This window comes from Felis catus, chromosome C1, assembly GCF_018350175.1.
Source record: "Felis catus isolate Fca126 chromosome C1, F.catus_Fca126_mat1.0, whole genome shotgun sequence".
Lineage (NCBI taxonomy): Eukaryota > Metazoa > Chordata > Mammalia > Carnivora > Felidae > Felis > Felis catus.
Genome location: NC_058375.1, coordinates 79898758 through 79924661, shown reverse-complemented (window position 1 = coordinate 79924661; position 25904 = coordinate 79898758). Strand labels below are relative to the sequence as shown.

General features: G+C 43.5%; 1 protein-coding gene across 3 annotated transcripts in view; it reads left to right on the top strand.

The window, feature by feature from the left end:
* The window catches only part of ABCA4 (ATP binding cassette subfamily A member 4), a 132069-nt gene that overhangs the window by 24411 nt on the left and 81754 nt on the right, over nt 1–25904 (top strand). For 2 of the 3 annotated variants that reach the window (XM_045036217.1, XM_019837464.3), the window contains exons 7-11: nt 11535–11624; nt 13937–14177; nt 15186–15325; nt 15964–16080; nt 16763–16960. In XM_045036217.1, coding sequence (XP_044892152.1) covers nt 11535–11624; nt 13937–14177; nt 15186–15325; nt 15964–16080; nt 16763–16960 — 786 coding nt within the window. Of the gene's footprint in view, nt 1–1945; nt 2185–11534; nt 11625–13936; nt 14178–15185; nt 15326–15963; nt 16081–16762; nt 16961–25904 lie in introns of those variants that run through there. The other variant, XM_019837465.3, reaches the window with a different exon arrangement.

Here is a 25904-nt window from a genome sequence, read left to right as displayed (position 1 = left end):
TCTGTCCAAAATTCCAAAGGGAGTCAATTTTAGACTCATTCCTTGGTTTGCTTTTAGAATCAGAAGAGGAAGTAAGGTGATAAAGATCCCTTATTCTGGACAGCTGAACACCAGCACAGCTAGGGACTAGTACCTGTGTTTGCAGAGGTGTTGAAGGGCCCTGGGCACCCAGGATCGTGCAATCCTCTGGTCACTAGAAAAAAGACAGGGTTATGCATCTCTTTTTGAAGTACCTTGGCTTCTGGAATAGGCAAATGTACCTTTAGGGCATGACCACCAATACTGGGAAAACAGCTTGTAGCAGGATAAAGGGGGACCTAGGCAAAAATTTCCATTAGGGACTGGAACCAAACTCAGGTCACTGGCTTCAGAACAACCAGAAAGTCTTTCCTTCTGTAAGTGCTAGAGTTCAGAAACCAGAGGAGAACTCTGGCTGGTCGTCCTCACTGACCTGAGACCTGTCCTGCGTGGTTGCTCACAACCTCTGTACATGTGTTCATGCACTCAAACCTGACCGGGTGCCTTCAAGGGGCTAGGCACTGTGCTGAGGCCAAGTCTCCAGCCGTGAGCCTTGGGCCATGAGCCCTCCCACCCTCACTGAGCTCTCAGCCTGAGATAAGCAAAAAGGTGTTAGAAAAACCAACACTGACAACATTTGGTCACTGTAGCAGTGGTTCCCAGCCTGGCTGCACATTGAACCACCTGGGGAACTTTTAAAAATTACCAATGCCTGGCTCCCACTCCCAGTGGGCCTTAGTGTTTTTAAAAGCTTCCCAGATCATTTCAATATCCAGCTGGGTTGAGAATCACTGACCTAGAACATAGGAGTTTGATTCCCAGGTTGAGAATCACTGACCTAGAACATAGGAGTTTGATTTACAGTCTCAGTTTCTGTAGATGAAGCATAATAATAGTATCCCAAATGCCACTAAGGCTTCAAAGCGCTTTCATTTGATCACCCATAAGACCAGGGTGCTGTGGACCCCATCCTCCCTGCCATTCTTTTAACAAAGACAGCTCATAGCCCCAGAGACCCCCTGGAGGAAAAAAAAAACTCAGCAGGAAGTGGGTCCCCAAGACGACCCCCTACCAGCATTCTTCTTGCTCCTGCTCCTCTCTGTGGGGAAAGACAGACCAAGACAGGACGCATGGAGTGTAAGCAAAGAAGACAAACACCCTGTCTGGTGCCCTTGAAATGTGCTTCTTCATTTGAAAAATGGATAGAGTGGCTAAACATTAAAAAATAATAATAACTAATAAGGAAACCCAAAAGAGATTGCAGGCATGAACACCAGAGTTTTGCTTTTACTTCTCCTGTACCTATCCTCTCAGTGTTTTCAGAAAAACAACCCTGAGGCAGCAGAGAAAGGCTCAGGGAAGACCCTCAGACCCTCTGAGACGGCCATCAGGGAAGCAGGGGCTGCTCCGAGGCCAAGGGTGGGGGCCCCTCCGGGACTAGGCTGTTGTTGCAGCTGGTTGGCGGGCAGCCACGCTTAGCTGCAGCACGGGGGAATGCTGCACCTTCTGTTCTCCTGGGCTGTTTCTCATACGCGTGTCCGCCAGTGTGCAAATAAGGTTTTATTAAATGCCAAGTTAGTGCTCATTAACAAAGAAAGAGGGGCACTGTCAGCAAGCCGGTGTGACAATCCCCGCCCCCGTGGTGTAAGGTGCAGGGGCGTGCGTTGATGGGTGGGCGTGCAACCTCCAGACCCGGAGGTTCAGCTGAGGGAATCCGGGAGGAGCGTTTGGCCGTTAGCACCAACTGGGGCCAGCTGTGTTTTCCCTCGGCCCCTTGGAGATCAGAAGCCAGTGTTCTCATCCTCAAATAATCCCAACACGATATCCGCGGTCTGACTCCCACCCCGCCCGTCCCTATACGTACAGTCACGCACACCAAGCGCACGTGCCTGCCGGGGCGTGCGCACAGGCAGGCACGCGCACGCGCGCCGCACGCCCAGGGACCTGGGTGGACTGTCAGGTGGTGGGATTTTTCTCTGAGGAGATTTAGGCCCTCCTGGTTTCAGCTGGGCGGAGATAGCTTGAAGGAGCTTGCCTTCACCCGTGGTCTTCTCGGGCTTGATGCCCCTAGCTGGAAAACCGGCAGCTCAGGCCTGGGCCACGGTATCTGCATCAAGTAGCGTGCGCGCCAACGCTACCTGAAACGTTGCACACCTCGTAAAAATGGTATGTCAGTTTCGGGTGAGGGGTTGGGACGTTTCCCATCAGATTTGGCCCAAGGCTTGCATGCCCCTCCTCCTCCTTCTCCTCCCTCTAAGGTCCTTCCTGTTTTCTCTCCGACTCTGCTGCACAGCTTTGAAATCTTGCTGAGAAGCAAATCTGTCCCTTCTGCTCTGAATGTTTATTTGTGGAAGTTCGGCAGGGGAACGGAGGCTGTGCCAAGACCTGCCACACTGCTGGGAAATCTGAATTTCCCTCCCTTCCCCCTTCTCAATGGATGTTGATGGAGGAAATTTGGCCTCACGGGCATTTTGGCCCCCGGTTTTCCCCTTTGCAGTCGCTTTCAGTGTGGCACAGTTCAGTTTTCCTTACTTGCCCTCAGCCACTATTCTGTCACAGTTTTTACTTTTCTGACTTCATTTCACCTATATCTCTTTCACTGTGGGGCGGCTGAACACTGATTGGAACGCGGAAGGACCCGGTCTTGGGGGGCTGACCGTATGCGCCTTTCAATGTCCTGCTTTGTTCTTGGCTCTGCTCCCTAACTTGCTGAATCGTGGAGAATAAATGTGGGTGGACTGCCCCATGTGAGATGGCCATGGTTTCTGTTCTCTGGGATCTTTCATTGCAGTTTGTTAAATTCAACTTAGCGCATTTCAATTTTCAGATAATGGTGCTGTGTCACAATTCTCTGGAAAAGCCCCAGTCTCCAGGAATTTATAATGAGGTTCCGTTAATGACTTAACCTCATGATTTCCTCTCCCTCCCGATTCTGAATCTTTGGACTGACAACTTTCTCCCACTTCTGTGTGAGTTTTGGGAGGGAGGGAGAGAAAGGAGTGATACCCAGTGCCAGCAGCATGGGCGAGGGGCAGCAGCTGTTGGATGAAAATAAAATGATGTCAGAAATTAGGGTTTTTGCTTTTTTGAAAATTATAAAGCTCACAGCAAGTATATTTGGTTTATAGCATTAGTATTTGTTCTGCCTGCATCTGTAAAACCATGTATCTCTTACAATCAAAATCTCCACTGGGTGAATGGATTTCGGTAAAGAAATAAAGAGGAAATAGGAAAGAGAAACATTAATGTACATTAAATGTGCATCTGGCCAATGGGCTTGATTGTTACTGGTCTACTTAGATTTCTTGTGGGCCCCAGGCATACAGGAGGCCAGAGTGTGTTTTCAGGATACATGAGATGTTATTTTCATCAATTTAAAAGGAAAAAAATACTGAGAGGTCAAAATGAAAATCAGACACAAGAGGACCCCTGCGAAAGTTGCTCTTCTGATAACAGGTCCTGGGTCCTGGCCTTTGCTTAGCAGATACAGATTGAGCACCAATGTATTAGGGATCAGGTTCTCTCCAGGGTAAACTGGTTTTGAAAAGGATTTTGGCCTCTGATAGTTCTTAACCTTTTTATGAATTAGGACTACCTTTGAGAATCTGATAACAGCTCTAAACCTTTTCCCTAAAGAAATAGAAGTTCACGTAGACACACAGGGTAGGAGTTCATGGAGTCTGTGAAGCCAGGCCCTAGGTTAAGAACTTTTGCACTAAAATTTCTTTCTTACCTATTGTTAGTATATGTCCTTCCCTCAAGTGTCTCATAGTCACAGATTCTTCCTTAACTCTCCTTATGAAGTAATCAGCTTCTCCCCTGAGCATGGACGCAGTAGTGAGAGGACCAGAGGCTGGGCAGCCTGCTGGAGCACACACAGATCTGGGAGTCAGGACACTGGGTCTTGGCTCTGGGTTGGCCCCTAACTTGCTGTCATTTAAGTGACAGTTTGCTTACTTGCTACACTTGCTCCCCATTTGTAGAATCAAGATAATAAGACCTATGCTAGTTGTCTAATGTGATAGTGAAATTCACATTAGAGAAGAGATGGAAAAGCACTTTGAAACAAAGCATTTTTGCTCTTACCAAAGCAGGAATGCAGCCACTTTGCAGAGGCCCCGTTGCTCCCTTGTCATTGCTATACTCCCAGAAATGTTCTGCTCAAGCACTTAGGTAGGACATTCTCCTTTCTCAGACCCCTCGGACTAGCAAGAGTCTGTCTCACGCATTGACCTTTCAACTGCCCTTAGATTCCAAACTCAGTTTTGCTTTCATCAGCCACAAATATCGGGACTGAAGTCACAGCAGAGGAAAAAAGGCCTAGTTTCTTTGGAGCCAAGCAAAGTCCCATCACTTGTCTGTTCACATACTCCAGAGCCCACCCTCTCATTCAGATGCTCTGTCCCTTCCAGTCTTGGGAGACAGCATGTCTCTGTGACCTCTCCTGGTAGAGACAGTTTGGCATTTCCCCCAACCCTGAGTGATTTAGTCTGAATTCTCCACTCATGACGCATTTCCTGGTACTCAGGGTGTCCCCTCCTGGTTGCCCCCTCACCACTGAAGCCTGCTTCCTCTCTTTTCATCTGATGCTTAACAACTGTCAGGTTGCAACAAACATACTTCAAATCCACATTCTCCCAGTTGCCCAGCAACAACTTCCCTCCTGGATAAATCTGGATTTCCTGTAGCAGCAGCCCAGGACTGAACACAGCAAGCCTGTACTGTCTATCCACAGCTTCGTCTGCTTTTCACCTCTGTCTGGGTGCTTTCAAAACGGCAGTTCATCCTTCACTCCAGAACCTTCCACCAGCTCCCAAAGGCCATGTCATCCCTGAAAATACACTTTTAACCTGAGGCTACCTATTTACCCTTGTGTTAGATAGATCCTCAGCTTAGAAATAATACTGTTTTCCAGATGGTCTTTTTTGAATCGGAGAAAGTAAAACAAACAAAAATCTCAACTCACAAAAACATTCTTTTGTGTGTCGGCAGAGTGGTATCTGTTTGATTAATCTATTGGGTCTAAAGCATCAGCAAATATTGCTCAAGCAAGATTTTTTTTTTTTAGTAGCTAATATGCTTTATTCTTCCTTAGCAAAAAATAATATGTAGTCCCAAAGGACAGACATATTTCTTATCCCTTGAGAACCCAAACAGAAACCTAGTATAGAGTGTTTTTGGCTGCCAGCTAGGTCCTTCTATCCATTTCTTGAATACAGATCAAGGCCCAGGGATCCCCTCCCCCCACTCCCAGACCAACCACACATGATGGGAAATGATAGGGACATACCCTTTCCATAGCCCTGTTTATATATTCAGTCTTTCTAAGGAGGCCTAATCAGACCTTGAACTTGGGTTGACAGTGTTGAGCCCGGTTGTGACATGGAAGGGTTACTTGTTATTTGGGAAATTAAGAGAATGTGTTGGCATAGGAAGCAGTGGGGTGCGTGTGTGATTGAGAGACAGAGAGGGAGGATACTTGCCATTTTGGTCTCTGACCTTTCTTCCAGAAATGTTTTTACATTTCCATTCAAATAAACTTATAGTCTCTTCCGGTTCTTTTGGCAGGAACAATCCATGTGAATTTGAATAGATAATGGGGGAGGAAACCAAAGGAAGAGGAGATCCCTGGGAAAGTTATTTTATAATTTATGGCAACATCAGTCAGACAGTCGGTGACTAGATATGCATGGAGAGTTCTCTAGAGGGGGCAGGCACTGTTCTGAGATGTAAATGGTAAAAGATGTGAATACGAGACCCCCGTCATTTACCATCTCCACTGGAAAGAGCTAGGACAAGAATTGCAGATATGGTATAAGCACATTACTGGAACTTAGTAAATATATGAATAATGAATATTACTATTAGCAAGATCGAAAAAGAGAATATTAACTAGATATAAAAATGCATCTCAAGCTGTTGTTCCTCCTGTCTCCTCTCCCCCAAATTCCTGGTCTTGTTCTTATCTGGCTATGTCTCTAGTCACTCTCTCTTCACATTCCTCCCTCCACCTGGAATTCCTGGCCCTCCCTTTCCATCCACAAACACTGTCCTCGCCCTCAGGATCATCACCTTGTCTTCTTTCGAACAGTAACCTTTCCCGTCCCCAGGTGGAACTGACCACTCCTTTCCTGTAAGTCACCATTATATCTGTAGAGACATACCTCATGGAACCCAAAACCTCAATATACTCTGTCTTTCCCCCACTAGATTATAGTTAATTTACTCATTAATTACTATAAAATATTTATTGAGCATCTGTTGTGCACCATGCCCTGAAGATACAAAATTAAAGCCTATCTTTATGCTTACTATGCTTTATGTTTACAGTATAGTGGAGAAACAGACACATTACAAATAATAGTAAACCAATATAAAAATGATAAATGAATGCCCTGCGAATTCTACTAGCAGCTAGGAGGAGCACCTAATTCATGGGGAAGGAAGGCTGAAAGAGCATGGTAGTGAGGGAAGGAAGACTTTCTGGAGAAGTCAAGGTGGTTTCAGATGAGTTGACAGTGGCCACTAGGAGTGGTGGTGAGAATGGGGTGGAATGGGATGGGTTGGCCATTTTATTTATTAGGCTCTGAAGTGATAGGTGTAGCTTTGCAGAGGCCTACAAGAATGTTTGAGACTTGAAAATAAAAAAAAAAAATTATGGCTCTGAAATACAAAGAAAAAGCTTTAAAACTGAAATTAATAAGCATTACATTGAATGTTTAAGGAAGATAATATTATTCAAGTTTAGTTAAATTTAGTATTCATAAAATTTAAAATTCAAAAGCTTGTTTGTAGTCCAACTTTACAAACATTCCTAAGTATTTGCAATGATTGCTAAGAAATCATATTGGATCATTCATTAGGTGAGCTACCCAAAGCTAAATAATTTCAAAAGCAAAATTAAGGGCCTTCAAAAGTGTATATGTAGAAATCTATCCATATTGATATGTAGATATGACAGAGACACAGGTGCTTTTCACCTGTGTGTTGGTTGAATTTGACGCAGGATGGAGTTTTAAGAGCAGACTATGCCTAGAACCTATGGAGGTAAAAGAGGGGATGGAGAAAAGATGTCCACTTATGTAAAACACAGCCTCCGATCATCCTCAGCCCACAGTCAAATGAGGAAAATAGACAACAAACTCACAAAGAAGGGGAAGTAATTAAAAACAGTTGGAGCTGGTGACTTACTGATGTCCAATCTCTTCGGACACATGAATGTGACAGTTCTTTATTTTCCACGCTCTGGGTTCCTAGCCCCTTTTGGGTTCCTTCTCATTACCTAGGTCCTGGTTGCTTTATTTCTCTGCACTTAGGACTCTAGTCCTTGACTCCAGCTTCCTCCCATACCAGTTTTTCATATGTCCCTTGGCTACCCTCTTTGCAATCTGAGGGCTTATCCTGCCCCACACTCAGACTGAGTACCAGTTCCTAGGTCTCTAGGCTGAGGATTTTGACAATGGAATGGGAATGGGTATGGATCAGTGATGACTTTTAGGCTTTGAGCTTTGGTAACAGGGCAGAAGTTGGTGCCACCAGCTGAAGAAGTGTGCACAAGAGCAGAAGCTGGTCTGGGCATGGTGATGTGATTAGTTTAGGATGAGTTGGATCTGGGCAAAGGTCCAGCAGATGGTTGGGGTAGAGGTTGGGAGTAGAAGTCATCAACAAAAAGGTAGCAGATTAAATGATGAGGGGAATGAAACTATCCAGAGAGAGTATGCAAAGTGAGAGGAGTGAGGCCACAGAGGCCCTCAGGAACCTCAGCACTGAAGAGAAGGTGGAGGCAGAAGAGCTCATGGGAAAAATCAGAGAAAAATCAGAGCAAACCAGAGAAGAGCAGTGTCACAGACATTGAGGAATGAAAAGGACATGATTAAAAGTGTTGAGAGAAGCAGAGAGGTCTGAAAACACAAGAATCAAAAGTATCTATTAGACGTAAAAACTAGGAAGAAACTGGGGATTTAGCTAGAATGTTATAGCATCTTGGTTGGATGGTGAGGATGGAGGACAGAAGTATTGGTGATGAATTGATGTCACTGAACATGGACTACTTTTCCAAGAAATTTGGGAATAGAGAGTGGAGGAAGGCAGTTAGACTGTAGCTACCAGGGAATAAGGCATCAGAGGAAGTTCTCTCACATGTGAGGATCTTGAGCACATATATGTGAGAATAGTGAAAGGAAAGCTGAAGATACATCAGTGAGATTCTTGAAGGTAAACTTAATTAAAGGGAGAGCTTTGTTTTGATCATTGCAATACCCGCCCCCCCCCCCCCCCAGCACCTGGCACATAGCAGACGGTCTATTCCTATTTGTCAAATGTGTAGTTATGTCACTTAGAAACTGTAACAGAATGCTGAAAAAAACAGTGGGTTTCATATTCTTTCCAAAGCAGGGTCCTGCAGTAGGTCATTCAGGAGTGATGTGGAGGCTCCACAAATTTTCCCAAGAACCCAGGCTCCTCTTCCATCTGCCACTCATCCCTAGCATGTGCTTGTCATCTGGTGATCTTGAGATGTCTGCTTTACCTCTCTCAGCACATCAGTGTTCCAAGCAGTGTTCCAGTGTTCCTCCTTCAAATGGCGTTCCCCAGAAGCCCCACTTCGTGACTTTTCCTGATACCATATTGGTCCAGTTTTGTCACATGATCACCCCATATACAAGGGAGGCTGGGCAATGTAGTTTTTTTAAGCTAGGCATTATCACCATTAGCAAAATCAGATAGACCTACATATTAGGAAATGTAGAAAGAAGTCCAGCTCTATGGAAGAGAAGCAAGAGAGAAGGCTAGAGGGGGAGCCATGTACCAGTTCATGAGAGGCCATGTGTGTATAGCACTGATACTGACTCTTTCTCCTGGAGGCAGTAGGGAGCTATATAAGATCTTTGAGCAGGAGAGGTGACATGGTTGGATTGGCCTGTTAAGTAACTCAGGTTACAGTTTGGGGAATGCATTGGAAGGAAGGAATCTAGAAGTTAGGGTCCATCAGGAAGGCTATTCTGATGAAGTGTTCTGGGAGAGAGGCATGGAGAGCATGGGCAAAGGCAGTCCTAGTGAGGGAGAGAAAAAGGATAGGAGGGAGTATTTATTTAGTATTCATTTATTCAGCTATTTACTTATTTTTGCTTGTAAATAGGCTCTATTTTTAAAACTTTCTATTACAGAAATAAGTATAAAAGTTGACTAATATAATGAACTCCCATTTATCTGTCACACAGCTTCAGCTATTTTCAACATTTGACTGTTATTATAATCTGTTCCTCACTTTTTTTCCCCCGATATATATTTTTTTTATTCTGAGAGAGAGAGAGAGAGAGAGAGAGAGAGAGAGAGAGAGAGAGAGAGAGAGAGAGAGAGAATCCCAAGCAGGTTCCACACCGACAGCACAGAGGCCCATGCAGGGCTTGAACCCATGAACCATGAGATGATGACCTGAGCTGAAATCAAGAGTTGGACACTCAACCACCTGAACCACCCAGGAGCCCCTCCCTGAAATCTTTTAAAGCAAATCACAGGCAACATATCATTTCACCCTTAGATACTTCCCTTTGTATCTCTAACAGATGAAAACTTACTTGTTTTAACAAAACCACAATTCTGTGATCATACCCAACAAAACAATAATTCCTTAATATTATCTGATACCCAATCATGTTCACTTTCCCTCTGATTGTTGCAGTTGGTTTATTAGGTTCAGAATCAAAATAAGGTGCACACATGACATTTTATTGCTGTATCTCTTAGAGATCTCCTTTCATCTCTAATAGATCTTATTGGATGTACTTAGGAGGTGAATCAACAGGAGTTGGTGATAACTTGCCACTGGCATACATTTTTACCTGCTGGTTTCCTCCCTGCCCACTGTTCTCAGCCCCACCCTCCCATGGAACGAAAACAGGAATTAAAGTGCTTTGCCCAGCGTATGCTGAAACTATTTTCAAGGAGTTTGAAAAGAAGTCCTGGCAAGACCAATAGCTAGGCTCAGTGTGAAGGTTAAGGAGAGAAGATGCTTCTCAGTGGTGTAGTTTCAGTGGTGGCTTTGCTGCTACTTCCTCTGGTAAATTGTTCTCCTGTCTGCTTTGTAGCTCTCAGAACAAAACCTTTCATTTTCCAGCTAGGAAATGAGCTAGAAATGCTGATGTTCCATGAGTGTGCCTATATTTATTCTCCAGTATCCAGGTCAGAGAGAATGCGAGGGCCCCTGCACCTACAGCAGGGAGAAGGGAGGGCGGGACCACTGCTTGAAATGGGAGGCTAGACTGCTCACACCCTAATTCCACCTGCTTCTCAGCTATGCCGTGGCTGGATCAGCCCACCCATCATTTAGGAGAACCACCTTGGCACATAAAAAGCTGAGGCTTGTGGCTTGTGGTCCACAGATATTTGAGTCAGATATTACACATTGATTTTGTTAAAAATGCAAAGCCCCTGCAGACGTACTCAAGATGCACTTTGAAGACCACCATCTTAAAACTTAGAATTCATTCCTAAAAGACACAGGATCAGTGGTTCAATCAGTTCTGAAACTATAAAGAATGAAGCCATTCACTCAGGACTAGAACTTGGTTTCAGGAAAGTGAATTTTTCAAATTGGGCTCAGGTTTGGAGCCAGCAAACTTGTGGGCTTCCACATTCCCCATATAGACAGAAAGTGGTGAATAGTTTTGTGTTGTCACATGGGCCTGGGATCACCAGAACACTGCCGTCAACTAGATAATCTGCAAGGAAACTTTTCAAAGCTACAGCAGCAGCTTTAAAAGCAGCATGACAGGGGCGCCTGGGTGGCGCAGTCGGTTAAGCGTCCGGCTTCAGCCAGGTCACGATCTCGCGGTCTGTGAGTTCGAGCCCCGCGTCAGGCTCTGGGCTGATGGCTCAGAGCCTGGAGCCTGTTTCCGATTCTGTGTCTCCCTTTCTCTCTGCCCCTCCCCCGTTCTTGCTCTGTCTCTCTCTGTCCCAAAAATAAATAAAAATGTTAAAAAAAAAAAAAAAAAAAAAAAGCAGCATGACATAACTAGCCAAATCTTCCATATAAGAAAATAGTGTTGAACAGAGGAAGGGTCACAGCCTACTTGAAAGGCCACAAAGGGAGCAGAGACGTGAACAGTGCGGAAGCCTGAGAGTATCTGCAGAGCCCAAGGTACACAGATGGGCACCTCTGCGCACAGCCTTCCCTTACAGTCCAGCAGCTGTGCTGTTTTCCTTCCTCCAGGAGCCCTGTTTGATGTTGCTAAACCAGCAATCAGAATCGCTTTGGCATATTTAATGTCACGGTGAAACTATTTGTGATTGGCTAGCTCAGCGGCATCACTCGGAATTGATTTTTCTGAATTAGATAAAACAAGTTTGCTTTTGAAACTAATTTAGCAGAAGAGGTCCTGTGATGAAAAAAAGGGAGGAAATGTTTTTCAAGCATACAGGAGATCGGATAGCACCCATGTGTATACGTATAACCTATACATATATATGTATATACACATACTATAAACTTTTTATATATTTTTTCCTATCAATCATAGCTTCCCACACTCCTGGACAGCAGTTCTCCAGGTATCAATCTGAGATCCTGGGGAAGAATATTATCTGTTATGTCATCAAGAATTCAAGAGGTAAGTAGCCTGATGATACTAGTGATAATTTTATTATATCTTTCCACCATTTTACCACACTTACTATATCAAACAACTTAATTTTACCTTAGATCTGTTCAAGGAGAAGTACTGTTTGAACTTTCCATCTAGTAACTTCAAAGCACCTGTTCATATCCTAATTATCTGTGCTCCTAGGTTGGAGGCAAAAAGAAGGGAACCATGGTTCTGATTTCACACCTAGGAAGAAATGGCACCTTGTCTTGTGTGGCAGATTATCAGTGGATTTGCATTGAATCTAATTCCTTCCAGTATTGATGTGGTTCATCCTCTTATGCTTTTACAATTCACCTAAAATCTATACTGCAAATAGCAACAACATATACTTACAGAGTGCTTACAGGCACTATTTTAAAGTGTCTTAAATATATTGACTCGTTCCATCATAAAATAATTGACATTTTTGTGTTTTGTGAAAGAAGTGCATGTTTTAATTAACATCTGTTTGCCCAAGCCTTTTCCATATAGGAATTGATTCTCCACTCAATAGATGAAAACTACTGGGGGCATAATAATGAAGAGACAAGTATGATCACTATCCTGTGAAACATGCAATCTAATGGGGAAGAGCAACGTAAAATAAACAGTTCCCTTCAAGTGTGATTATGAAAGGGAGGCAAAAGCTGAAGTATGATTTTTGCCAAACATTTCTGCCCTCCAGTATTTCTCAGCTGACTTGGGCTTAGCCAACCTGGAAAATTGCATTGCGGGATCTGTCTGCATAAAACTAAGTTCATCCTGAGCAGGGTGTGAGTGCTGCTATGAGGGAAAGTTAGAGAAAGGTCCATTGTACTGATGGCCACCTGTTCTAGTGGGAGTCTCTGACATTCTTTTCTTCATAAGCATTTAAAAAATTCTTAGCAGTATAATAGGGTAGAAAATGGTAGAGGATGTGAAAAAAGTTCCCAAAACATATCAACACTCCTCATTCCGTGTGGGAGTCCCAGAAGTCTTCTTGCCTGTCTAGATAGCAAGTGTAAGCATTTCTGAACTGGGTTGCAGCAGATGGCTCAGTTTATATTAACTGATACTAGACCATTTGACCCCAGAACAGCCCCTTCATCTCCAAGTGCTTTGATTAAATGAGCAACATAATAATGATAATAACCTCTTTCAAGACTTATCATAAGACTTACTGTTGTCGAAGCAATTTGAGATTCCAACTTTATTATTGAAGCCTAGACTGTGATTATAGGCATGACTCACAGTGTAGATTCTACACAGCACTCAACAGTTTCAGAGGGCAAGTGTTGGCATGTGGACAAAGACAGGGATGGCAGGTAAACATCACTTACTGAAGTAGGGGGAACTGTTTTAAGTCTCCTGTGATTTGAATCCTAATGTTTTCTTTCTTTTTTTTTTTTAATTCCCAAGTGCCTTTGGAAATTAGCAGTAAGTGTGTTTGGGGAATAAAAGCAGCATTGTTTTTATTTTGTATTTTCCCCTAAACCAAAGCCAGGTGGCATATGGAACCTGAGACTCTGACAACTCTGGCAACCCTCAACTTAGTTCTTAGCATTACAGATCTACTTTCAGAGGATGAGTCCAGCAAGGACCACAGGTACCCACAAGGAGAGGAGAAGACCACCAGCCTGTTCTTAGTATGGTGCAGAATTTACAACTTGTTTTTCCAAGAATGGAGACTTGGTTCTATATTTGCTTGCATCTTAAGTCACACACACACACACACACACACACACACACACACACACACAGAAACTACAAACTACACATTTCAGGGAAATAGAAGAATTCACCTTTGATAAAATTAAGCTAATAAGAAGGTAATTTTCCAAATATAAGAAACTAAATTCTAAACTACTTAGCCAAAGAAATTTGCTGTGATCTTGCTTTTTTAGGATGGAACCATTCCTTTATCATTTTATTTCCATTTTTTTCCAGTATCCCCATCTTGAGGGGTAACAGAATCCAAGAACTGGCTTGTAAAGAAATATTCTCTACATTTATCCAAGGACATATTACCAAGGAATTCAGATAAAGGGTACTGGAAAAAAGAAGTGATAGGAAAATACATTGGAATTCACTCTGATTTTCTTTGAGCCTCATCCTAGTTTCCTTTTAGGCCCTGAGTAGATGGAAGACGGTTTTTATTTCACAGCTAGATTAATAATTGCTGAGAATATGTATGTTTTCTTTTCAATATGAAAGTTAAACGCATATGTGGAGGTCTCCCCAAACTTTGCAGCTCTGGCATCACAGTGATGATGATTCTAACTGCCTTAAAATAACCCGAAGCATTTGCCTTGCCTTAGTTCGTTCATCAACCGAGTGTTCAAGACTTGCTGTGGGTGACCAGGCCTCTCATGCAGGCTGGGGGTCCAGAGACCTTCACACAGCTGATGAGCATCCTGTCTGACCTCTTGTGTGGCTACCCAGAGGGAGGAGGCTCTCGAGTGTTCTCCTTCAACTGGTATGAAGACAATAACTATAAGGCCTTCCTAGGGATTGACTCCGCAAGGAAAGATCCTGTCTATTCTTATGACAAAAGAACAAGTAAGTTTTCTGAGTCATGTGTATGTAAAATGGCATCTGATGTTGGTGAAGCTGATGGTTTAACACTTCCAGGGAACCCCAGTCCTGGGGTTAAGTTGGTTTTGTTAAGGGGCCCCAGGCAAAGAATCTTCTTCCAGAAAGTCCATTTCCCCTTGGAGGAAAGGGGCAATGCTCATAAAAACATTTTGGATATGAGCCAGGGAAAGAACTGAGACCCACTTGGAAGGGGAACAGAGGGGACATTTTCCACTGATCTGACTGAACTAGGGTTAAGTTCTGAAGAAGGGAAGAAAGATAAATGAGGAGGCAACCCAGAGTTACAAGCAAAGCTCAGGTCAGAAGGGCCGTGGCAAATAAACACGGCTGCAGGATGTTTTTACAAACACAGTGCAGTGATATTCTGTGTGTGCAGTACTGAGTTACGTTTCAAATGGCAGGTCCCTGGCAAGCCATCTTTCCCGTCTTATTATTTTGGGAGGGGGAGGCTTCTGTGGGGTACGGGAGGGTGGAGTGGGGAAGAAATACAACCGGGTGACCTTTTAGTTAAAAATTGAAAAGAGGCAGCAAGGCACGCACCAGAAGTAGCTGTGCCCTAAGATAGCCCACACGACAAATTAAGCAGCTATGTGGAGGGAAATTATTGAGACTAGAGCTGAGATTCCAAGGGGAGGCTTTGTTTGGCTTCTTGTCCCTTGCATGTGAGAATGGCATCTGTTCCTTGCTATAATCCCAGGCAGGCTTCTCAGCCTCCTTCTAAAGCAGAATAAACCACAGGGCAAACCCCATCCTTTGTTTCTCTGATGAGGCCCTTATTGAGATGCACTGTGGCATTTTGTTACTTACTAATGATGAGCTTGTTATTGGTGGGGTACAGCCTATTAATTTAGGTTATTTGTCAAATCCTCCAGCATAGAGTTGAATGAGACATGTGATTTGAACACACTAATGACTATGTTTAGCTCTGAGCAACTGGAGTTTCTTTAAAATCTGTCCCTTCTCTCCTGGCAGCGACCTTTTGTAATGCATTGATCCAGAGCCTGGAGTCAAACCCTCTCACCAAAATAGCCTGGAGGGCAGCAAAACCTTTGCTGATGGGAAAAATCCTCTTTACTCCAGATTCTCCTGCAGCTCGCAGAATACTGCAGAATGTAAGGTCCCAGCTAGTCTTGCCTTTTCTACCTTGGACCTCCCAGAAGAATGAGAGAGTGAGGAAGAGCATGCGTGCCTGTGCACATGCACACAGGCAAATGCACACAGGCACTCAAGTACTCATATCCCTCTGGTAGCAAGCCTTATGTTTGTTTTTTGCTTAGTGGAGTCTTGGGTTCCTCCCCCATCCACAGTCATCATTGGAATGCTTTGTGCCAGAGTCACTGGCTGGGCCCTCCCTTCTCTATAAAACCTACAATGAGGTTTTCTTCCCCAGAGCCTGAATTTTATCTAATGGAAGGGATCACTGTTCTCTGAACCCTGGCTACCCAGGAACAAAGGGAAGAAGGGAGGAAGAGCATTTCCTCAGAGGGAGTCCAAATCTAGCTTTAATGAGGTTCTGAGACAATAGCATCATCAATATTACATGTATCTCTGAGGTATTAAGAAACAGATTCTGTCATTGTGGAGGCTGGGAAGTAGCATATTTTTCTGGGAAATATCAGTAGACTGAGAAAATAAAGATGCTTCCTTGAAATCCTTTCTCAAACACTGAGGGTTTGTGACAGGAGCGGGGAAAGTAGAATAAAAAGTTCTCTCTCACTTTTTTCCTCTCTGTTCTTGTCTCTGGTTTTAGGCCAACTCAACTTTTGAGGAGCTGGAGCGCCTTAGGAAGTTGGTCAAAGCTTGGGAAGAAGTAGGCCCCCAGATCTGGTACTTCTTTGACAAGAGCACACAGATGACCATGATCAGAGTACGTGTGGCAGGGGGAGGGGAGGAGAAGGGCCAAGAAAGTTCCATTTATTTCCTTTTCTCGGTAAGGGTTGATCTACTGGAGTTGGATCGAAATATAACAAGCATGGGCCAAAGGCACTAGTTCTGGAGTCACTGACTTTGGGTGGGAAATGTTTCTTAAAATCTGAGGAAAATGGTGCAAACTGCCACAGTATCAGTGGCTTCCTGAAGTTTCTTGCTTTTATAGATTCACTTGAGGGCCTCAGATTCAAAGGATCATCTCCCCAAGGGGCCAGCTCTGTAACTGCAAAGGTGGTTGTGTATGTCTGTCTGCTGTCGTTACCAACTTTGCAAAGCCAGGAGACCAGAGTCTTCTATAGCAGGGATAATTAAAAGAGAACAACAGCAACAACAATAACAAAAAAAAACAACAAAAAGAAAGCTTCCAATATACCATTTTCCCTGCCATTCTTCCCAACCCCCAACATACACATTTTTCTTCTATACAGACCTGTGTATTTAAGGGAAATTGGATATAGATAGGTATGCCTTATCGTGGAATGAAACCCACTAGCTTTTTAGAGAGGTTTAAAGTCTATCCCTATTCGTTAAAAATTGGAAATGGCCTGAAACAAAGCCAGACATCCTATGGAATCTTTAAGTAATATAATAATAATGTAATAACATTGCTTCCTCCCAAGGACACCCTGCAGAACCCAACAGTGAAAGACTTCTTGAATAGTCAGCTTGATGAGGAAGGTATTACTGTAGAAACTGTGCTGAACTTCCTGTATAAGGGTCCTCAAGAGAATCAGGCTGATGACGTGGCCAACTTTGACTGGAGGGATGTATTTAACATCACTGATCGCACCCTACGCCTGGCTAGTAGATATCTGGAGGTAAGGCATCTCATTTTCCCCATTGATGAACCAGGAATTCTCACAGTTCCCAAACAGAGATGGATCCTGTTCTCTAATAGCTTATGCACACTTGAAACAGTTCCCTTTTTACATCTCCTACCTCCTGATGGCTCCCTGACTCCACCCTGGCTGCTCCTCCTCCCTTGTGGCCTATACCGTAGTTGTGCTTGTCCTCAGCCCTCTCTTGTCTGCCATAGCTTCAGTCATCATTGGCCTCAAGTTCTGAGGTCCCACTGCTTTGTAGAAACTCTCACCCCCAGGTTCTGCAGGCACATCAGACTCACTATATCCCAAAACAGATTTTCCTCCCGTAAAATCTGTCCTCCTCTAGCATTTCCTACCCTGATCCCTGTCCTCAGCGTTATTCCTTTTTTTTTTCTTACAATAGGAATGATTTTCATTTTTTTCCTTCTATAATTAATTAGTTTATTTTTTAAAATTTACATCCAAGGTAGTTAACATATAGCGTAATAATGATTTCAGGAGTAGAATTTAGTGACTCATCACTTACATGCAACACCCAGTGCTTCTCCCAACAAGTGCCTTCCTTTATGCCCCTCACCCATTTAGCCCATTCCCCCACCCAACACCCCTCCAGCAACCCTCAGTTTGTTCTCTGTATTTAAAAGTCTCTTATGGTTTGTCCCCTTCACTGTTTTTATCTTATTTTTGCTTCCCTTCCCTTATATTCATCTGTTTTGTATCTTAAATTCCACATATGATTGAAGTCGTATGATATTTGTCTTTCTGTGACTAATTTCACTTAGCATAATACACTCTAGTTCCATCCATGTTGTTGCAAATGGCAAGATTTCATTCTTTTTAATCACTGAGTAATACTCCATTGTATATATATACACCACATCTTCTTTATCCATTCATCCGTCAATGGACATTTGGGCTGTTTTCATACTTTGGTTATTGTCAATAGTGCTGCTATAAACATTGGGGTTCATGTTCCCTTCGAAACAGCACTGCTATATTCTTTGGGTAAATACCTAGTACTGAAATTGCTGGGTTGTAGGGTATTTCTATTTTTAATTTTTTGAGGAACCTCCATACTGTTTTCCGGAGTGGCTGCACCAGTTTGCATTCCCACCAGCAGTGCAAGAGGGTTCCTCTTTTCTCCGCATCTTTGCCAACTTCTGTCATTGCCTGAGCTGTTAAGTGTAGCCATTCTGACAGGTGTGAGGTGGTATCTCATTGTGGTTTTGATCTGTATTTCTCTTGATGATGAGTGACATTGAGCATCTTTTCATGTGTCTGTTAGTCGTATGGATGTCTTCTTGGAGCTCAGCACTGTTCCTAATTCTCAAGCCAGAGATTTTAGGGTCATCCTTTTTACCTTCTTCACATTTGACCCAACAGCTGTTATTTACTGGGTGTTTCTTTGTGCCAGGCACTGTGCTACGTGCTTTTATACATATTAGCTCATTTAGTCCTCACAAGAGCTCCACAAAGTGTGCACTGTAATCATTCTTAGTTTACAGATGCAGAAGCTGAGGCTTAAAGAAGCTAAATAAGATCTCCTCCTGTAGCTGTTATGTATAGCAGATAAGATCCAGATCTGGGTGTGTCTGAATTCAGAGCCTGCCCTACTGACCCCTCTACTGCCTCTGTCATGTCCAGTCACCGAGGATAATTGTGCACCCAATTCTAACACATGATGCTTTTTCCCATACCACCAAGAAATTCTTCAACACCAGCTGGATGTCCTGCATTTCAACTCAATTCTGACACTGCCTGGAGTTAGCATCAGATCCCACAGGTTAAGGGCTCAGTCCCATGACACTGGCCCCCAACCCTACTTCAGACACCACCCTCACTTCTGCCCACAAGTTTAGATCACAGGTTCCCATGAATCCTTCTTGGATTCAGTTAATTTGTTAGAGCAGCCCACAGAATTCAGAAACATTTTACTCATTAGATCACTGGTTTATTATAAAAGGATATAACTCAGGAACAGCCAAGTGGAAGAGATACAGAGGGCAAGGGAAAGGGTGTGGAGCTTAAGTGTCCTCTCTGGGCACACCATTCTCTCCAAATCTCCACATGTTCACCAATTCAGAAGCTCACCAAACCCCATCCTTTTAAGTTTTTATGGAGGTTTTATTACTTAGGCATGATTGATTAAACCATGGCCATTAGTGATTGAACTCAGTTTCCAGCCCACTTCTCTCCCTCCCCTCCTACCCTCTGATCACATGATTGGCTCCTCTGGAAACCAGTCCTCATCCTTAGGTGAGGTATAAAAGTCACCTTATGATGAACGTAACAAAACACACCTTAATGGTGCTCTTCACTTAGGAAATTCTAAGGGTTTTAGGAGCTCTGTACCAGAAACAGACAAAGACCAAATACATATATCTTATTATATGTCATGGCATCACACTGAGCTTTATCTATCTCCTAAATATCTCTCAACTTCACCTCTTGCTTTCTAGGCTCTGAGTTCTGGAGGCATTATCATCTCTCTACCAGCCTGTTCCAGTAGTTTCTTCCCTGGGTTCCAGGGTCCAGTCTCTGTTGGATCAGGCATTTCTCCAGAGTTACATCCCAAACACACATCTGCCGGCATCACGCTCATGCTTAAAATCTCACTGACTCAGTCCCCAGGGAACAGAAATCCCTTCCACACCTGCCACAGCCCACCTTCCCCATCATCGCTTGCTCACACATCTTCTGCTCTTCTCCACTGGCCCTTTTGCCACCCTCAGACATACGCTGAATGCTCAGGATTTACTGTGTGCAAATGCTGCCATTTATTAGAGCTTTTTTGCCTAAACAGAAAAAGATAATTTTTTGGACATAACCTGGAAGTTCAGGGGCTCTAGGGATTGAATGACGCCATGGGATCCTTATGTCTTTCCATCTCACATTGTGCTTGCTTCTGCTCAGCTTCAATCTCAGCTCGGCCCTCTCCATCTGGTGGTGCATCAGCTGCTCACAGCCCTCAGTGATTTTCTTCACCCCCAAAATTCTGCAAAAACAGGGAGTGGCTTTCCTATACCATAAGCATACTCCTGGATAGTTCTCTGATTGGCCTGGCTCTACCTATCCCTGAGTCTCTTGGGGGATTGTGTACTATGATGGGGAGGTCTAGGTCATATGTCCACCATGGAGTAAGGAAAGCAGAGTTAGCTTAATCTGAGTCTCAGGGACTGAGCAGGATTACTGGAAAGTGGAGGAGGCTGTTTCCTCCAAAAGAAGAAACATAAGGCAGAAAAGCCTGAAGTGACTTTTCCTTCCCCATCTGTTGAGCTTCCATTCAGTCATTCTTTGAGAGTCAGCTCTCAGATGTCCCTTCTGCTTCAACATAAATTTTAGCCATTCAGTCCTCTGAGCTTCCTCTACCACCTGTATCCCCATCCCTGGCCACGTCACTACCATCCACCTGCTGTGGTTATAACACAGGCAGGACTCTGGGGGGCGGGGGGCAGAGATGGAAGAGAAGAGCTCTATTCCTTTATTCTTGCAGAATGGAGTTCATTGGTTCTCACAGTGTTTTTGTTAGGTACATCAGTAGTAAAGAATACTTCTTTTGTTTGACTTGACACTTGCATGGTGACACAGAGGTCTTAAAGGATTATTTTTTCCATGTAGCTTATGCTTAATGTAGCACCAGGCAACCCAACAGGTACTTAATATATACCAACTGTTTAGATGGATAAAAATTCAGTTTCTAGAACCATATTGCTTGGGTTCAAATCTCTGTTACTTGTGCCTCAGTTTCTGAATCTGTAAAATGGGGATATTAATAGTACTTACCTAATAGGCTTGATATGAGAATTAACTGAGTTAATTCATGCAAAGCACTTGGAACAATTCCTGGAATATAGTAAGCACTTTAATACTAACTTTTTAACAATATACAAACCAACCAAAAATAAGGCTTAGGAAGAGGACTGGTATTAGTGAAATCAGACCCAGCCGCTGAGCTGTTCCTGGTGCCCTTGTAGGGATTTTTGAAGGAGCTGATCATATCCTGTCTCAGCCACCAAGACTTCCAAGAGCCTTGCAGTCCCATTAACCAAGCTAAGTGCTCCTAAGCAAAGGCCATAGTGGCCACAGGCCAGTGGCCTCCCCCAAGTGTTCCTAAGAGTGGTTTTGGTGGAGTCACAAGCCCAGCAGGTGATTATGATGAGGTGTCTGGTCTTCCTGCTGTTGCAGAGGTAGGAGAGAGATGGAAAGCAAGGGGGCGATGAACTGAAAGGGGAAATGTGCAGTGAGGAAGAAACCAATCATTGCAGTGGGTCCTGGGATTTTCTGCTTTTGTTCTTGTGCTTCAGGAAGTCTGGAAGAGACTTGAAGAGACTCCATCTCCCATCCTGATGACTGCTTAAGAGCAGATGGGGATGAGACCTCCTCCCCAGTGGCTCTAAGAGTCTCTTCAGGACAGGAGAGCAAGTATGTTTCTTTACAGGCTATTTAAGACTCAAATGAAGCTCTCCTTTTCAGGAATATGACTTGCACTAAAGAGGTTTAAGAACTTCCTCTTGGGCCACGCTTGTTGTCTACTTCCCTGCGTGTTCCAAGAAAGAAAAAAATCATTTCAGGACAATTAAGCAAAAACAGCCTTTTAAGTGAAAATTATGTTGATCTAGGTCAATGTGGTACTCAGATGTGATATTGAACAATAACACAAGCTGTCAGAACTAGGAGTAAAGACCTTTAAGCCTTTTGTCTTTATAGGAAAAGGGAATGATTTAATTGGTTTTCTCTTCAGCTGATAGAAAAGTTAAATCTGCTTCCTTTCTACTTGGAATGAGGCTTTAGTTACTGGAAATTCCATTAAGTAGCCTGGAGAGTTCTCAATCCCCTGGAGCCGCCTTGCCGGGTCACTTCTATGCAATTTTAGGCTACTGCTTGTGGAAACTTCTCAGCTGTCCAGTGAGAACAAATGGGCCTGAATGTCTGCTTCTTATGAGCTAAGTCTGTGAGAAATTCACTTTACCTGCTAAGGCTCGATTGGCTTATATGTAAAATCCAGATAACACAACAGACTTCAAAGAGTTGATGTCAGGACAAAATGAGAGAAGTGTGCAGAGCAGTCTGTACGTTCATGCCATTGATAGTTTGGCATGTGTATAAATTCTCAACCTTGGGTTCTGGCTGTTAGGTGGGGGTGGTAATGCCCTCCTTTTCAGGCGGCTATGAGGGTGAATGGGAGAGGGCTGGATGCATAGTAGAGACGTTCCATGCATGGCAACTCTTCCCCTGAACCACAGACCAGGTAAAGTCTTTCTCAGATTGAAAAACTTTGTGTAAACTTTAATGAGACACTATGAAGCTACTATTTACATTAACCTTAGTGAAATGGCTTAGAATCAAGACGGCCAGATCATTCCTGAAGGCCCAGAAGGATGGCTCTGCCCTGGGCTCCATTTTGTAACTTCTGTGGACAGTGGTCCAGTGGCTCTAGAACTTCTCCTGTACTCAGAGTACCTGCTCAACAAGACGCTTCTAAAATCTCATTCATTCCATAATCCTCTGATCCCCTGCCCTTAGCAGGGAAAAAGAAAGAAATGAACATAAAGGCAGCCTTCCTAGTGAGAACGTGGGCAATGGGCTAGGGAAAGGGGTGAGGGTAGTGTTTGGGGAGCCTCACATCTCAAACATATGGAGAGATTCATTTCTGCAGGCCTTCTGATCACCGTCTTCCTCACATTTAAGGAGACTGAAGGCAAATGAGTCTTCACATAGGTAAATCTCTTAAACTGGTATATGTATACTTTATGGTCATAATTTATGTGTGTCTTACATATATTTTTTTCTTGAGAAAAACACAGTGGAAAAATTAACAAATTATTCCTCTGATTACCCTTTAGTTAAAACAAACATACATACCCCTCCCCTTTGATTTCTTTGTTTAGTGAAAGATTAGGCCTGGCACAAATGGGATACTGTTTAGAGTTCACAGTGTACTTAATTTACATAGTATATTTGAATTTCAGGTCTTGAATTTCACATCAAGAAGCTGAATTCAGCCAAATTTCAATATGAAAATACCTCCAATCAAGGCATAAAATTGTATTTGAACCAGTCAAAGCTACCTTTCCCTAAGTCTTGAGAAAACATGCCCTCATTAACTGGTTTTGCCTCAGATGTCATCACAGTCAGTATATGTGTATAGCTAATATTTGTTTTCTTCATGGTGATTATCTTGCTGATAAATTAGCCATAGTGGGATTTTCTGGACTGCTTTTCCTCTGTACCTTGCATGCTCCTGGCCACATGCCACCACCACCCAACCAGAATGTGCTCAGGGAGTATATTTTTCAGGCTAGCCTAAGAAAAAATAGGATTAGAAAGATAAAGCCACTGATCACATAATATCTTAGAGTCAGATATGTAGATATTTGTGGAATATCTCTCCTACTGCTTTCTTCTGTTGATGCGTTGGCTCTAGATATGCACTGGGAAGCTAGAGAGAAATCAGGGGAGAGGTAGAAAGTGCAGAAGTCTATACCATCAGAGCCGTGCTATTTAGAGGGCCATGAACTAGATCATAAGCAGTGACCTTATTCTCTGCCTCTTCAATCTCTCAGAAGCATAGAATGGGACTGAGGAAGGAAAACGCAGGTGAGGGGTGAGCTGGGGTCATGGGTGAAGGGAAGGGACTTGAATTTGAGGCACTTTTATATGCCATCTCATGTAAGCCTCCTAACTGCCTGCCAGTAGGCATGATTGTTTTCATTTTATATAATTAAAAATGGAGGCTCAAAGAAGTTGACTGACTTGCCTAACAGCGCAGCAGATAAGTGGGGGATCCAGAATTCAAGTCCAGACCTGTCTGGCTCTAATGAGGAAGTTCTTTCTTTTATACTATGAGGGGCACATTGGTGGGGGCTCAGTATGTATTGTCTGGATAAATTATATAATGAGTTGAATGAAGACAGCAATTATTTTGTAATACTCTGAATGATAGACATTATTTTGATTGGGACTTTTCTGCTTGGAAATAACTAGATTTAGAGTGGGAAACCAAAATGATTTTAGCTGATTTGGTCATTCATATATTCGCATGCACTGAACTACCTACATCTGAATACAAATAATCCCTGACTCCTAATAGCTCACACTTTATTGGGAGAGATAAGAATGATATTAAATAACACTATATTAATGGTCTCTCAGAGGACTTCTAGAACAATAATTCAGTCTGATGGAGTAGAAACAAATTGCACAAATCCAAATTCACATGTCACCTATCCTCCAAGAACTGTCAGTTCTTCTCCAAATCATCTCTGAAATCCCTGCTTCCTCTCCTTCTCCACGTATGGCCTCTGTTCAGAGTCTGTATTATCTCTCCTAGCTGGTCCCTGGATCTCCATTCTCTTCTGCTTCTACTCAGCTCCCACATTGCCTCCAGTGAGGTCTTTGTAAAACCAATTTCACCATGAAATTGCTGCTGAAAGCTCCTTAGTGACACCTGAAAGCTCCTTAGTGACATTCCTGCTTAGGCTCCTTAGTGCTGAAGGCTCCTTACCGCCTTGCTGTAAAGGTGAAGACATTCCCAGTCTAGCTTCTCCAGGAGTCTTCCGCATTGTATGAGATGGCATGCTGCCCCAGGCCTCCCACCTGGACAGCCAGACTCCTCCCCTCCTTCACCTGCTGGCTCCCCTTCAGGACTCAGCGCCTGTTTTTCAGGCCTTCCTTTACACATGTTATCCCTCCATCGTAGCCCTTGATAATTATTTGTTCATAAGCCTCCCCATCCCCATAGACCTGAGCCCCTTAAGGGCTGAAACTCTGTCTTATTTATCTTTTGATTTCCCACTTTATCTTAGTGGAGCTGCAGTGACATGAAGTAAATGCCCATACATGCCAAATTAAGACTGAAAATACATATATGCTCGGTCTAAAAGATTGAACTTGCTGGCTAAGCAAGGCAGAAAGATACTTTCAGGCAACAGGAAGAGCATAATCACAGCGCAGAGGTGTGGCTGTAGCATCAGGGGAGTAGGTGGGGGTAGGGAGGAGCAGCAGTGTCTGGAGATGAGACTGGAAAGGTCAGCTGGCCTGGCTTCTGAGAGCTTTTACTCTGTAGGTTACAGGATGCCATCTCCAGCACTTATTCATGGGTTCTGTGATTTGGGGCTACAATACAATTCCACCGCCTGAAAAATGAGGGTGATAACCTGAGCTGCAGTTTGGGAAGTGTTTACCAGAGTGGCTGAACTGGCTATTTGTAATCAGAATGTGCTCTGACTGGACAGTGCCTGACTCTGGTGGTTATGAAACACTTTGAATACAGTAACATAGACCTCCTGGAGTTGTTGGAATATTAAACTCGAAAGCTTTGAGAGCTCCAGTCTTCTGCAATTATTATCCAGGTTATTATGTCTTTCTTTGGACCAATTAGATAGAAAGCATTATCTGGTGGCTTTGCCCAGTGTATATCTTTGTGCTCCAACTTGCCTTTTTTGTTTCATTATTTATTTGTTTTAGAAACAGACATTTTTTTTTTAGCAGCTGTGCATTTCCTGTCCCTTTGTTTTCCAGTCGTAGTGCATTTCCTCACTCTTTGTGGTAGAAGGTTTCAGATGTCTGTCCACAGTGCCCAGTGTGTTAGATAAAAATTTATTGTAGCGCCTTTGGCCTCTCTGTCTCACCATCCCAACCAACTTGAGCAGCCCAAAGCTATTTTATTTGGTGGCTTTTTCCACGTGGTGGGAAATGAATGTTAAGTGTTAGAGTCTAGAGCTGCCAGGAAAGTCATTCTGGGATGTTTGCCCACATCCATTGGCACTTTTCAAAAGGAACCCCAGGTGTCCACATTAACACCAGCAGGACCACCTCAGGCCTCCATTGGCATTCATCAGCTGCTTTGTTCTCAGCCTTAGTATGGAAGTTAAAGATGTAAGAGGCAGGACTACAGAGCCTAGAGCCTACATCTCTAAGGGTGCAGCCTCTCCCTTAT